The 14,143-nt window shown below is 42.1% G+C and overlaps 1 protein-coding gene across 1 annotated transcript; it reads left to right on the plus strand.

Annotated features, from left to right (window-relative positions):
- The first annotated feature begins 1,667 nt into the window (after positions 1 to 1,667).
- Positions 1,668 to 11,482, plus strand: CCDC43 (coiled-coil domain containing 43). Its single transcript, XM_082861408.1, has 5 exons — positions 1,668 to 1,886; positions 5,253 to 5,340; positions 7,016 to 7,151; positions 8,475 to 8,533; positions 9,683 to 11,482. The coding sequence occupies exons 1-5, from the start codon at positions 1,683 to 1,685 to the stop codon at positions 9,868 to 9,870; spliced, it is 675 nt and encodes a 224-aa protein (XP_082717534.1). The 5' UTR covers positions 1,668 to 1,682; the 3' UTR covers positions 9,871 to 11,482.
- The last annotated feature ends 2,661 nt before the right edge of the window (positions 11,483 to 14,143 follow it).

The raw sequence follows: 14,143 nt of genomic DNA on the forward strand, positions 1-14,143 counted from the left end.
GCCACTGGGTTAGAAAGTACATCTGAGGATCTGAAATAGGGGCAAGTCTTTGGGGGCTGACTCCGGCCTCTGACTCCATTATTGTCACATTCTAACTCAGGGAGCACACAGAAGCCATGGGGCTAATAGTCACAGTATCCTGTATTTCTACTGAGCTTTACAATGTTCCATGTTCATTCATTTACATTATCCCAACGATAATAAGGGTAGAGGATTCTCTCAGGAGGCGCTCTGCCAGGTATATAAGACCCTTCCTTTCCTTTTGTTGTCATCCCTTGAAAATCTTCTATCTGAACTCTGCTGCTCAAGCCATCCATGATTCTCTGGAGGGCCCACACAGTGCCATGCATCTGGGTCTGCTCCCTTTCTCTTCTAGTCTTTCTGCCTAAAAAACTCTCACTTGTTCTTCAAAAAAGTGAAAGTATCGCCTCCACCAGAAGCCTTCCTAGATCTCCCATCTCCAGTTTCCAACTCCCATCCAACAGGCAATGTTAACCTAATCTTCTTCCAGGCAACCTACTGCAATCTCCATTAGATATTGAAACACTTATCTCACTGTACTGTCATGACTAAACATGTCTGTTTCCACTGAAGACCCTTTGAAGGGAGAGCTTTTGTGACATTTATCTTTATATTTCAGTGCCTAGCAGCAATGCCAATAAATATTTAGTGAATGAAAAAGTCAGGCCAGTGACCTGCCAGCCCCCTCTGCAGTTCAGGGAAAGCTAACCCGGGTTCTTGGGTAGTTCATTTCAGCCCAGAGCCAGGTGTTTTGAGAGCCATCTGAGGCTCCGCCTGCTGTGCAGGCGCACTTGCCTCTGGTTGGGCTCCCTGTAACTGTGTGACTCTGTGTTTCACTTTCCTTATCTTTACTATGTGGACAATAAAAGCATCTCCTCACACGGTTGTTGGGAGGATTAAAGAGATAATGTATCAAAAGCTCTTAGATAATGCTTGACAATGGGTAAAGAAGGCTCCTCGGAGTTATTTCTGTGTAGGTGTTGACTGAGTGAATGAAAGAAATGACTCGAGGTTGCCTGTTCATTTATTGAGCACCCACTATGTGTCCGGTAGCGCGTTAAGCACAGCATGGTAAATGCAGAGAAGCAACCGCAGCACACTGGAGTGGTCTTAACACAGACTGCAGGGAATCAGGGAAGGTTTTCTGGAGCTTGAATTTTCATACGGGAGGAGCATGGAAAGGTGCAGGTGGTAGCAGTTGATAGAGACAGTGGGCATTCCGGACAGAGCCAGCTGTTTCCTCCTTGAAAGCTGTGTGGGAGTGGGTGGCTTAGCTTCCCACGAGTGGCGTGAAAGGGCGGCTTGGTGAGGCCGGTCGAGGCGCTAGAATCGAAGGTGAGTTCCAGTCCCGTTTAGTTATTAGCCGCGTGACTTTGGTCAAGTCACTGAACCCCTCCGAACTTCCCCAACTGTAAAAAAAGAGTCGGTTAAGACTACTCACCAGCCAGGATTCCTGAGAGAACACATGACCGTGCGTAAACCAAGACGCGCTCTACTTAGAAGGTACAAAACACCCGGCAGGTCACTACGGGTCGACTAGGTTCTACGCCCCGCGCGCCGGGGCGTGGATTTCGCTTCTGATCATGCGCAGTGAGCCCGTGGCGCGGCCCGTCAGGCGCTGCGGTAGGCGCCCTGAGGGCTGGCAGGACCCTGGCCCCAAGATGGCGGCGCCCAGCGCAGTGGCCGCTGCTGCCTCCGGCGAGAGCGTTGGAGGGGGCAGCGGCTTTGAATCGTGGCTAGACGGACGGTTGGAGGCGCTGGGAGTGGACCGAGCCGTTTACGGTGCCTACATCCTGGGTGTCCTTCAGGAGGAGGAGGAAGAGGAGAAGCTGGACGCTCTGCAGGGTATCCTCTCTGCTTTCCTGGTGAGAAGCCCGGACACATTCCTTTAGCCTCTCTGCCGGCCCCTGTCAGTACTTCGTATCCCCTTTCCCCTACTTGGTGTCCTAGAGGATTAGTGGTCTCACCTGGGAGAGGAATACTCTTCTGAGCCCTGGGCCTCGGGGGAAGGGGGTTGCTCCCCATCCAGGGTTTTGGGAGCCGGAAGGTTGCAGGTGCATAGAGAGGAAAGGCTTTACCTTATTCTTGAGGACAAGGCCCTCTCAGATGCCTGTCGGTGAGCTGGGTGAGTATTCTTACAAAGGCGTTGAAATGTCTGAATGAGTTTTATCATAAACGTCTAACAACCAATTTCATTCCCATCCGCTGACAGTGTTCAGAGGGGGGAATTAAGTGCTCTGAGATGTCTGTGCCCTTTAAGAGGCAGTGCCCCTGACAAAAGCCTGCAGGAGGTACCCTCTCGGTTTCCTATTTTGGAGGTAGGAGTCCAAAAAAGGTCAGTTTAGGCGGTAGAGGTCTTTTCACGCCTAGGCAGAATGGAAACAAATTTTGTGCTTGATCCTTTACTGTATTTAGAAATGCAGTAATCATTGGGGGGAGTAGGTTGGGGAGTAAGAGAGATCAGAGTTTTAAAGAAGAGAGATAAACTTGATACTTAGCCTTTTAGAAGCAGATTCAAGAATTCAGAAATTGTGCTTTAAACTGTATTTAAGTGGTAAGTCACCAAGATGTCCACTTTTCCAACCTGATCATTTCTCCTGCCCTCATCTCTACCTACACTTACTTGGTGAAAGTGCAGTTCATTGACTGGTCACGTGGTTAAAACATAACACTAGTGCAGCTGTCCCAGGGCCTCCTGGCAAGGGCCCCCTTTTAGTTCCAGAGCCTGCTCTGGTGAGATTGACCTATAAATGGGAAAGCCTTAACACAGCTTGTGATGCAACTCATAAGTTCAGTGGAAATACAACACAGTGGAATAACTTATTTCCTTGAACTATTACATTGCAGGTCATAGAGGGAAAGAGTAGGAGGCAAGCAATTTAAGTTACTTTTTAAAAAATTTATTTATTTTATTTTCCCATTCTAGGAAAAACAAAAGGCATAGCCAACTCAATTGCCATATTGGGCTAGATTCAATATTAGGAATTTAGAAGTTTGTCAGCAACAATTTGAGGTAAGATTCAAGAATAGTATATATAATTGGGAGCAAATGACAGTAAACAAAAGCTTCTGTCATCCTTCCCTTTATTCCTTCTGATTGCACTTGCACTGATTGATTTTTCTTTTAAGTCTTTTATTGAATTTGTTACAATATTGCTTCTGTTTTATGTTTTGGTTTTTTGGCCGTGAGGCATGTGGGATTTTAGCTCCCCCACCAGGGATCTAACCCGCACCTCCTGCATTGGAAGACGAAGTCTTAACCACTGGACTGCCAGGGAAGTCCCGCGCTGATTGACTGATTAATCAAATTTTTATTGATGGATAAAAATATCCATCGGCCAGGCACTGCCCTAAGTGCTTGGGGTACTTTAGGGAACAACATAGACAGAAATCCCTGCCCTCAAAGGGTTATATTCCGGTAAGGAAAGACATAATCAGTAAATTATATAGTATGTTAGAAAATGATTAGTGCTAGGAAAAAAGGAGCATTGTAAGAGGATCAGGAGTGGAATGGAGGGGTGAGCAGCTTTAAGTAGGGTCATAGCATTAAGGAGGATGTTACATTTTTTCTTCCAGTTGTATTGAGATATAATTGACATACAGCACTACATAAGTTTAAGGTGTACGTATACATCATGAAATGATTATCACAATGAGTTTAGTAAACAGGAGATTACATTTCGTCACAGCTGTTTATATACCAGCCTTCTAAATTGTAAGTGTTATGAGGCTAGTGACTGTTTCTCATTCATCTCTTAGCACTCATCTTAGTGCCTTGAATATGGCAGGAACCATCTGGATGAATAAATGAACGAATGGAGGAATGAACTTCTTTGGTTTGGATGAGGAGATTGGGGGAATAAACCACCTCGTCCTCCAAGAGTGCCCTTTCTCTTTTGCCTCTCCATTCCTTTTCCTACCCTTTTTTCTTTTCCTCTCCCTTTGCTTTTCCTGCTGGGGATCCTTGCAAGTCAGGAACTCTGGACCAAAGAAGTCCAATGTGTCTGGCATGCATGCTAAAAGTATGCAGGGTAGAGGATGGAATCCTTTGTTGGGTACAGAATAAGGATATCCGCAGTAAGTCTGTGTTCTGCCTCTCCTTACTTTTCTCTGAGAGATGGTGTAATATAACGGTTGAGAACGTGGGCTCAAAGCCAGAATGCTTGGGTTCAAATCCTGTTTAATCCACTTATTACTTGTATCACCTTAGGCAAGTTACTTAACCTCTGTGCCTTGGTTTCCTCATCTGTAAATTGAGAGTGCTTCTTGAGACTGTTTTAAGAACTCTGAGAGTTCTTATGCATTTGAACAGTGCCTGACACATTAGGAAATGTGAACACTGACAACTCATCCTGAGGGATAGAAGGTGAAGGTGGTGAAGGCAGCCATAATGAAGATGGAGGGAAATACCCATATTTGTTGAAATGCCTGTTCTTTGCCCAGTGGTGTAGGCCTTTTTTTTTTTTTGGCGGTGCACAGCATGTGGGATCTTAGTTCCCTGACCAGAGATTGAATCCTGGCCCACGGCAGTGAAAGCACAGAGTCCTAACCGCTGGACCACTAGCGGTTAAGACTGTAGGCCCTTTATACACATTCATCCTCTCTCAAATCCTGGGAAGATGTGAAGCTTGGAAAAGTTAAGAAACTTGCTCATAGATCTGGGATTTGAATTTAAGTAAGTCTGACACCAAAGCCAACATCCTTTTTGTCATACCATGCTAAGGAGGAAGATTGGTTGGTGTGCAGAATATGTCTGCTTATGAAAAATGGACAGAGGGATGGTTGTATAGGAGACCATCTACTCACTTAACTTCTGTTTATTATGGATCAGCAAGCTCGTGGATATGTTCCAGCAAGAAAGTTGATAAACTTTGGAGAGTGTTTTGAGTTGAGTAAATTGGCCAAGCAAGATTTCATAGAGTTTTGACTCAAGCAACAGGTTTTTGCCCCAAAAGGAGAAGGACTGCCCTGAGTTGGTGAGAATCCTTTCCTTTGGAGCTTGACAGGATGGGGTGGGTGCTCTTGACCTAGCAGGTGTGGCTTCTGGGACTCACACATAGGATTACCTCTGTGTTTGGAGCCTCAGAAGAGAAACATAATCTCTATTCTGTGGCTCCCAAACCCTCCCTGTGATTTCTTCTCATCACCAGCAGGGGGAGCTCTGCCCTCTGCATAGACTTTGTTCAGGTTGAGGGCTCTCAGGAAATTAATTGGTCTACTTTTCCAACCAGGAAGAAGATTCCCTTCTTAACATCTGCAAGGAGATTGTGGAACGATGGTCGGAAACTCAGAACGTTGTCACCAAAGTGAAAAAAGAAGGTAGAGTTGGAGTTTTTACGTCTCATCTCCAACAACCTTTACTCTACAGCTGTTAGAGAAAGAGTTTTTAGTTTTCTCCAGTGGATGCTCATTTGCCCTAAAATAAGTTAAACTGGCAAACACAGAGCAGCTTACTTTAACTTTTTTTTTTTTTTTTTTTTGCGGTACACGGGCCTCTCACTGTTGTGGCCTCTCCCATTGCGGAGCACAGGCTCCGGAGCATGAACCCGTGTCCCCTGCATCAGCAGGCGGACTCTCAACCACTGCGCCACCAGGGAAGTCCTACTTTAACTTTTTAACTGAACATTGGTTTTCTTTTTTCCTTTTACATTTTTCCGCTTCAGCTGACCATGGCTCTCTTCATTGTGGTTTTTTCTTTTTTCGTTTTCATTCCTCTTCCCACTCCCCCTTGTAGATTTGCTCTGCAGGTATAAGGTCAACTATATTTTCCCATCTTTTTCATATTCTCATTTCATAACACAAATTATGATTGGTCTTTTACTTTATTCAGCTAAACCCTCCACCCTTTAAAATGAAAGAGATGTTACCATTAGGATGACAAATCAGCTGCAGAAAGCTCAAATCATAAATCCAAACTTGAACAGAATCTGTTCTAAGCCATCTGCATGTTGGTTCTCAGTCGTGGCTGTACACTAGAATTGCTTGCTGTACGTTTAATAGTGCCAATGCCAAGACTTCCCTGGTGGCACAGTAGTTAAGAATCCGCCTGCCAATGCAGGGGACACGGGTTCAATCCCTGGTCCGGGAAGATCCCATATGCCACGGAGCAACTAAGCCCATGCGCCACAACTACTGAGCCTGCACTCTAGAGCCCGCAAGCCACAACTACTGAGCCTGCATGCCACAGCTACTGAGCCCATGTGCCCAGAGTCCGTGTTCTGCAACAAGAGAAGCCACCGCAATGAGAAGCCCACGCACCACAATGAAGAGTAGCCCCCTCTCGCCGCAACTAGAGAAAGCCCATGTGCAGCAATGAAGCCCCAACACAGCCAAAAATAAAATAAAATAAATAAATAAAAATAAAAGTGCCTGTGCCTGGGCTGCACCATGGACCAATTATATAAACATCTTTGGGGTGGGGACCCAGGCATTGCTATCTTTTTTAAAGCTCCCCCAGATGATTCTAATATGCAGCCAGGCATGAGAATCACTGCTTTACACCATTGCCTCCTTTCTTTGAGAATGGAGAAGTTAACAGATGATTTTATTTTAAAATAGTATAAGAATTTCACCTAGCATAATTATCAACATGAAATAGGCCAGCTTAAGTCGGTGCTAGATTCCCTCTTTGGCTTCTGAGCTGAGAGGAGAGAAAGTTTCATGTTTGGAGGCTTCATTGTCTATGGTTCTAATGCAGTGCTTTTTAACCTTTTTTTTTTTAAAGCAGCAGAACTTCATTATATAAAATAAGTAAAAGCAGGGCTGCTCTGATTGAAGACGAATACGAGACCTAAAGCCTGGCCTTCACAGCCTTTCCTTGCCTTTCTCATTGGCCCCCGAGGCACCTCCTTTGCACCCCAGAGCTCTAAGGAGTCAGCAGATGCCCTTGCCTTTACTCCAAGCACTGCCAGGGTGGTGGACTAGTGGTTCGGTGAGCATGTTTCCTCTCACATACAACCTTGTTGTCCCTCCCTGCCCTCCCACCACCTCCCAGATGAGGTCCAGGCCATTGCCACCCTCATTGAGAAGCAGGCGCAGATTGTGGTGAAGCCCAGGATGGTGTCAGAAGAGGAGAAGCAGAGGAAAGCTGCGCTCCTGGCGCAGTATGCTGACGTGACAGACGAAGAGGAATATCCTTTCTGGAGTCTCAGCGCCATTCCCTGAGGCTTGAGCCAAAAGCCTTTGCTGGTTTACAGTGAGCTCTGGGAAGCTGCCAATCCCCCTCTATAGCTTAATTTTCTCCTTTGAAATGGCAGTGATCTGTAGCCCTCGGTGGGCGTGAGGAATGATGTTGGAATGGTTGATACTGGACTTACATTTTTTAAGACACAATCTATATGTTCCTGAAAACTTCAGTGTGAAACAAATAATGCCTGAATGGACCACTGTTACTGTGTTTTCAGAAAATATGCTCTAGCTGTGATTCTTTATAGTTGATTTACACTTATGATTCTTTACATTTGTATGATACCTTTCTATGAAGTACAGTGTTACATGTATAATCCATCTTTATATTTTTTCACAGTTGATAAGGAAACTGAGGCACTAAGAGATGAATGGGTGATCAGAGACATTCAAAGAATTAATAGCAAAACCAGGACTAGAACCTGGATTTGAATTTGGATTCCCAAATTTGGAGCAATTTCATTTGAATCTTTTTTTTTTTTTTAATATTCCAGTGACCACATAATTAATAAAAGTGAGACTGAACTCCCAAAGTGAGACTGAACCCCCCAAAGCAACGCCAGAATAAACCTGGAATTTGAGCGGGGACTGTGTGAAAAGCAGGTGTTGCTGGTGGGGGCAGATCTGGTTTCCTGTGAATTTGAAGTTTGTTTAGGGAATGCCTAGCTTACTGAGCCAGCTTGAATGGAGTGGACATCATACCAGAAACGTCACTAGGTTAGGAAAGAATTCTCAGGCTCTTTGGGGCCAACTCCTCTTCTAGTTTTCCCTCATGATTTTTCTTGCCAGGTTTGGCAGAGCTGAGGTTCCAACTAGAAAATCTCATTTCTTGGGCTAGAAAAGAATGTTTTAAGCAGTGGTTCTCCTGGAGGATTGCTGGGCCTTATGCCCACAGTTTTAGATTTAGTAGATCCAGAATGGGGCCCAGGAATGTGTGTTTCTCACAAGTTCTGGGAACCACACTTTGAGAACCACTGTTTTTGAGGTTATCTTGCCATCCCCTGGCTCCCAGGTAATGTGGCAGTCCACCTAGACCAGCTTCAGTTTCTTTTCAGCCTCTGACAGATAAGGATTTTACAGAAGCTCTGAGCAGTCTTCCCCAAGTTGAGACTTCCCAAGATGACTCTCCTGGGTCTACCGTCATATCCCTGACAGAGTCCTTCCATTCAGCGCGCTTTTCCTACCCATCACCTTAGTCACTATTTTCTGATGTTGGGTTGGGATGTGCTAACCTTGTTTTCCATCTGACTTTCCTTAACGTCACTCACTGAAGCAGATGAGAAGGATGATTCAGGTGCCACCATGATGAGCACTGGTTCTGAGAAATGTATCCTTCTCTGTGTCCATCCCCATGTGTTCCTCCATAGAATATTCTTGTGGGTCAGTTTTTATTTTACTATCCTTGCTGGGGGCTCCATTTACCTCCAATGACACAGGTCAGGCCAGCATTGTGAGCCTCAGTCCTAGGACAGTACTAAATAGTCAATTTAGCAAGAATTTTCCCCAAAGAAAATATGTTAACATGAACTGTGAAGGGGTTAGAGAAAGGATTTCTAAGGGAAAATGAGAATCTATATTCCCTGCATATGGCGCTGGGTTTCCGAGCAATGTGGAAGCAAATAGAACAATATTGCAGTTTTGGTCTTTGTCCTCAAAGATCTTATAATTCAGTGGAAAGAGACTACAAACACTGAAGACTTTAAGTTAAAATACGGACAGATTGGAACATACGTGCTGAGGAAAATCCCTACCAACAGAATCACTTATGAGCAGCTTCCTAGAGAACGTGGATTTAGAAATCCGCCTTAAAGGTGAGGAGTATGGTGGGTTATCTGAGAAGGGGGGTTATTTCAGTGAGACTTACTCATTTTAAAGCACTAAAGCAGAAAAATATTATGTTTTAAGTGTAAAGAGGAGCTTGTCTGGTAGTAACAGGTTATGTTTTAAAGTTGTAAGAAATGAAGAGTAAAGTTTTTGGCTAGGTATTTTCTAACTGGTTAAACTTATTTCCTTCGAACATGATTTTCACTTAAGCTTTAGTGGTCTAGGGTAAAAAGCAACCTGATAAAGTTTAGTAAGGTTGAACAACTTAACTCTTTTCAAGCATTTTAATAATGCCAAGTACATAAAAATTTTGCCAGTTACTTTAATACTCTAGTTACTAAAACTAGCCTGGATACTATACAATATTGCGTCAGTGAATGATATAAGTACTTATTGTAGAATGAAATTTCATTTTCATGAAATATTTAACACTCAGATAAGTCTGAATGAGATTTTTATTCTAGTTTTTTACTAATGGTAGTTTTAGGATTTCCCATTAGACCAAAGATAAACGTAAGGGTTTTTTTTTAAGACTAGGGATAGGTAGAGAGTATTGAAGACTTGGCATGTAGAGAGATGACAGCAAGAATGAGGAGAGAGCAGTAGTTGAGACCTGTGTGACCTGGACCCTCATCCCTTAACTCACCTGTAGCCCTGTTTCGAAACACCAACGTGGAAGATGTCCTTAATGCCCGAAAACTGGAGCGAGACTCTCTTCGGGATGAGTCCCAAAGGAAGAAGGAACAGGACAAGCTGCAGAGGGAGAGGGACAAGCTAGCCAAGCAGGAGCGCAAGGAAAAGGAAAAGAAAAGGACTCAAAGAGGAGAGCGAAAGCGATAACCTTGGTCCACTCTATTCTTTCTCCTCATGAACTTGGTCAAAGGGAGAACTGGTTGTGCACTTGTGTATTTAAGAGAAATGAGAAAACATTGCAAAAGTGGTTTCCCAAGGCATTTCCCCTTTTGTTTACATGGTCAAAAGGAAAATCACAAACACTTCTAATTACAAAATGTGCCATGTCTCTGTGATGTGGGTAAGCAGATTATTGTAGTTGATGTCTGTACCAAAGATCTGGAATGGGGGCAATCTTTATATTTTAATACTGAAGTCCTGTACTCCTTTTGGCCACTTTAAAAAGTCTTCCCTCACCTGGGATAAAGAGCAGGAATATTCAGAAAGCTGACAGTTTTTGTCCTGAAGGAGCAGAATCATGACCACTCCTTCCCTGAGATGAAATGTAGGAGTGTCAATTGCTTCAGAAGTAGTATTCACCCCTAAATGTATTGTTTTATGGCTGAAATAGGAAGCTGATGAAGAGCCCCACCTGGATCCAGACTTTATGTTACATGGCAACAAACTAGGAAAATGAGAAGTTATTTGGTGGCTGTTCTACATTTGAGATTTTTTAAAAGTTTCAGCCTATGGTAGGAAACAAAGTGTCTTTTAATAAGAGATAGTTATATATTTTTCCTTATCTGGGCTGTGATTTTTATTTTTATTTTTTTTGCGGTACGTGGGCCTCTCACTGTTGTGGCCTCTCCCGTTGTGGAGCACAGGCTCCGGACGCGCAGGCTCAGCGGCCATGGCTCACGGGCCCAGCCGCTCCGCGGCATGTGGGATCTTCCCGGCCCGGGGCACGAACCCGTGTCCCCTGCATCGGCAGGCAGACTCTCAACCACTGCGCCACCAGGGAAGCCCTGGGCTGTGATTTTAAGAAGGATGTGTCAGTGTTGAGTGCAAGGATATCATTGTTAGCTAGATTCATTTTTTATAATCATGAATCCTCTTGAGTGCTAGTAGAGATTTTAATCCTGATCTTCCCTAAAACATATAAGGACCTGATAATTACAAGTTTAAAGAAACCCTTTTAAGGAAGAAACACTGGAAAGCTCTGCTAACACAAAGATATTTAAGAGTGTACATAGTAGGTGCAACAAATTTTTTGAACGAGTGAGTGAATGGAAAAACTGCTTGGGAGAGTCAAAAGTGAGTAGGAACTCTCCTCCATGTCTACTTTTGTCACAAGCCACATTCGGCTGTAAATAGGCCTTTCCCTACTTCAGGCAGTAGCCTGTCAAGAAGCCTGAAGACAGCAATTCCTCTGTCAAGACAGAAAGTAGATATTTTATACCAGGGGTGGGCGAACAACTGCCAGCAGCCAAATTTTGCCCAGTCTGGTTCTGTGCGGTGCAAGCTAACAACGGATTTCACATCTTCAAAGGGCTGTAAAAGAAAGAATATGTGACAGAGACCTTATGTGACCTTTAAAGCCTAAAATATTTACTACCTGGCCCTTCGGAGAAAATGTTTGCTGACCTCTGTTTTATACCATTAACTATGAGATTAACAAATTTTTTTACCTTTCTGTGGAAGGTAAAACGCATGGTTAAGGAAATGATGTGTCACCTCTATACACTCCTATAACCGTGGCATTGCAAAATTTTTTTTAAATAACCACCTTTTAAAAAAATAAACTATTTAAATCACTGTCTTCTGATTTATTCTGATTCCTTCCACCTGGAAGTGAGTTCTGTGTGGATAGTCACTTAGGAATGGGTTTGAATTTTACTTATGTTTTGATGAGCCCAGTTATCTCTTCTGCTAGTAGAACCTCTTCCTGGAATCTATAAATTCTCTGCCTCAGTTTTCCTTTCTATGAGTTGGATATTAGGAGATCAGAAAGGTTACCTTCTCTTTTGGACAGTCAGTAGATTGGCTTTGAAGTCTCTGAAGTACTGTTGGAGTCTTAGTTTCATATGTGGCTGTGGCTACAGATAGCATATGAGAGAGCCTATTTTAATTTAATAACCCATATTTTGGATTTTTGGTTGGTTCTCACCTTGATTTTGGTCTCTGAAGCAGAGTCAAGTTATATCCATAGACCCCTGAAGGGTTCTAGTTTCAATCTGTTATAACAGTAGGCAATTCTTTCTTCTGGGACTCTATTACATAGGTTATAGTTAGTGTACACTTGAACTAATGCTTAAACAGAAAAAGAGGATCAGCTCATTAGGCTTTGAGTAAGGTTATCCAGTTAACTCAGGTGCCAGTAAATCCTTTATGTCTAAAATATTCAATACTGCAAAAGGCAAATTTTAAACAACCATATTTTCTGTGGTATGATTGACATTTTAGGCCAAATTTGGAATTTCGGTCATAACATTAATTCCCAACCCTCTAAAACGTTATAGTACCAGATTATTCATAGGTTGTAATTCAGAAGTACAATGCTTAAGAACCATCCATTAGAGGGTATACAATAGAAAGGAACAACCTACTAACTTGAGTTATCCAAAGCATGACTTGATTAACAGAATTTCAAAGAATTTTTGTGTTTGTATTTTGTTAATGGACTAGTGTTTAATTTCTGACCACTGTCATGTAAAAGTTTCCCCAGAATTTTTATTCTGGTTTGCCAGGAATAGCACAAAGGCAGAACAAAAATTTATTTGAAGGAGGTCAGGTTAGATCTAAGGATATCTGAATGGCATTGGTTTATTATCTACTAACACTATTATTTATGTGTTAATAATGAAATTTAAAACTTACCACCAGTTCTTATCAGTTAAATGAAATTTAATTGGTTTTCTGGCATGAGTGACTCTTAATGTTAGAAACTAATACAGGGACTTCCTTGGTGGTCCAGTGGTAAAGAATCCGACTTGCAATGAAGGGGATGCCGGTTCAATCCCTGGTCGGGGAACTAAGATCCCACATGCCGCAGGGCAACTAAGCCGGCTCCCACAACTACTGAGCTCACGCGCCTCAACGAGAGAGCCCGTGTGCTGCAAACTACAGAGCCCACGCGCCCTGGACAGCCTGTGTGCCACAACTAGAGAGAAGCCCACACGCCGCAACAAAGAGCTGGCGCGCTACAAGGAAAGATCCCGCATGCTGCAACTAAGACCCAACGCAGCCAAAAAAGAATAAAAGAAAATAAATAAATATTAAAAAAAAAAACTAATACAAACATGTAAAAAAATGAAACTAAATATTTTCAACAAAGTAATTTATTTATTTTTCCTGAGAGACTAAATTCAGTTCAATATTTGTTTTCATAACACCCAACATGTCTTACGTCAAACTTAACCACTTTCTATACAGTGACTGTGGTGGGATGATCTATTTTATTTGACTACCCTCAATGTAATTCATTTGGGTAGTTCTAAGGCATTTCAGTGATCAAAGTGTTTCTCCCTACAGTTAATCCTGCATTCTCAATCAGTTTCTTCTGAATATCATCTAAAGAAAATTTATGTGGTGTGATTACACTTTTTTTTTTTAATACCAGGATTTCTAAAACTAGGAAACACACCAACATTTGAAACATTAGTGTTTCTAGTCAAGGATAGTTCAATTAAATTTCATCAGTACATTATATTATAGTTTAACTCATGCTAGAAATGTTAAAACCCAAGATCTTCTGAGTCACATAATACCAACATTTCATATTAATGAATTACTCAGGTTCCATACAAAGATATTAAGTGATGAGAAACAGAAAAAGCCAAGCTTTCAAGAACGCTCTTAAAAAAATACAGAAGCAAACTAATGAACAGAAGAACTACACAAAATATACACTAACCAATTGCAAACTAAACAAGTTAAAGATTAACCTTAAAAAAATACATTTTAGAACTTCGTGATACCCTCATAAAAGGCAGCAAACTAAGGATATTAAAACAATAATCATTATTTTAGTTACTGTGCATCAAGTCTAAAAGATCCAGATAAAGGAAATGTTTTGTTTTTGATTCAGTTAAAATACTTTAAAACTGGAAATATTTAATAATTGATAGTATAATTAAATTTTAAAGAATATACACAAATGATTTGAACAGGCTTTATATTCAGTAACTTGCATGGTCTTTTCACTGGCACTTTTATCCCTGCTTTAGGAGAATCAGATGCATTTCCCTCCATATACTTAGGTACTAAGATTTCAAATTTATAAATATGGTAGTATTTTAAATATTTTTACATGAATATTGGGTTCATCCTTGTTTTCCTTTGTTTCCTAGGTATTATCCAGTTTTGTAAGGAAAACACTTTTATATCACAATCAAAACTATGTCTTGGTTACTAGACTGTAGCCATAATTGGGTTACAGTCA

The sequence above is a fragment of the Leucopleurus acutus genome, assembly GCF_964270905.1.
Source record: "Leucopleurus acutus genome assembly, chromosome: 19".
Classification (NCBI taxonomy): domain Eukaryota; kingdom Metazoa; phylum Chordata; class Mammalia; order Artiodactyla; family Delphinidae; genus Leucopleurus; species Leucopleurus acutus.

What these genes read in the sequence shown, in the direction of transcription:
- CCDC43 (XM_082861408.1), top strand. Translation starts at nt 1,683, where the DNA reads ATGGCGGCGCCCAGCGCAGTGGCCGCTGCTGCCTCCGGCGAGAGCGTT. An exon ending in GTATCCTCTCTGCTTTCCTG is followed by an intron (nt 1,887 to 5,252) that starts GTGAGAAGCCCG and finishes TTTTCCAACCAG; the next exon opens with GAAGAAGATTCCCTTCTTAA. An exon ending in GAGCACTGGTTCTGAGAAAT is followed by an intron (nt 8,534 to 9,682) that starts GTATCCTTCTCT and finishes ACTCACCTGTAG; the next exon opens with CCCTGTTTCGAAACACCAAC.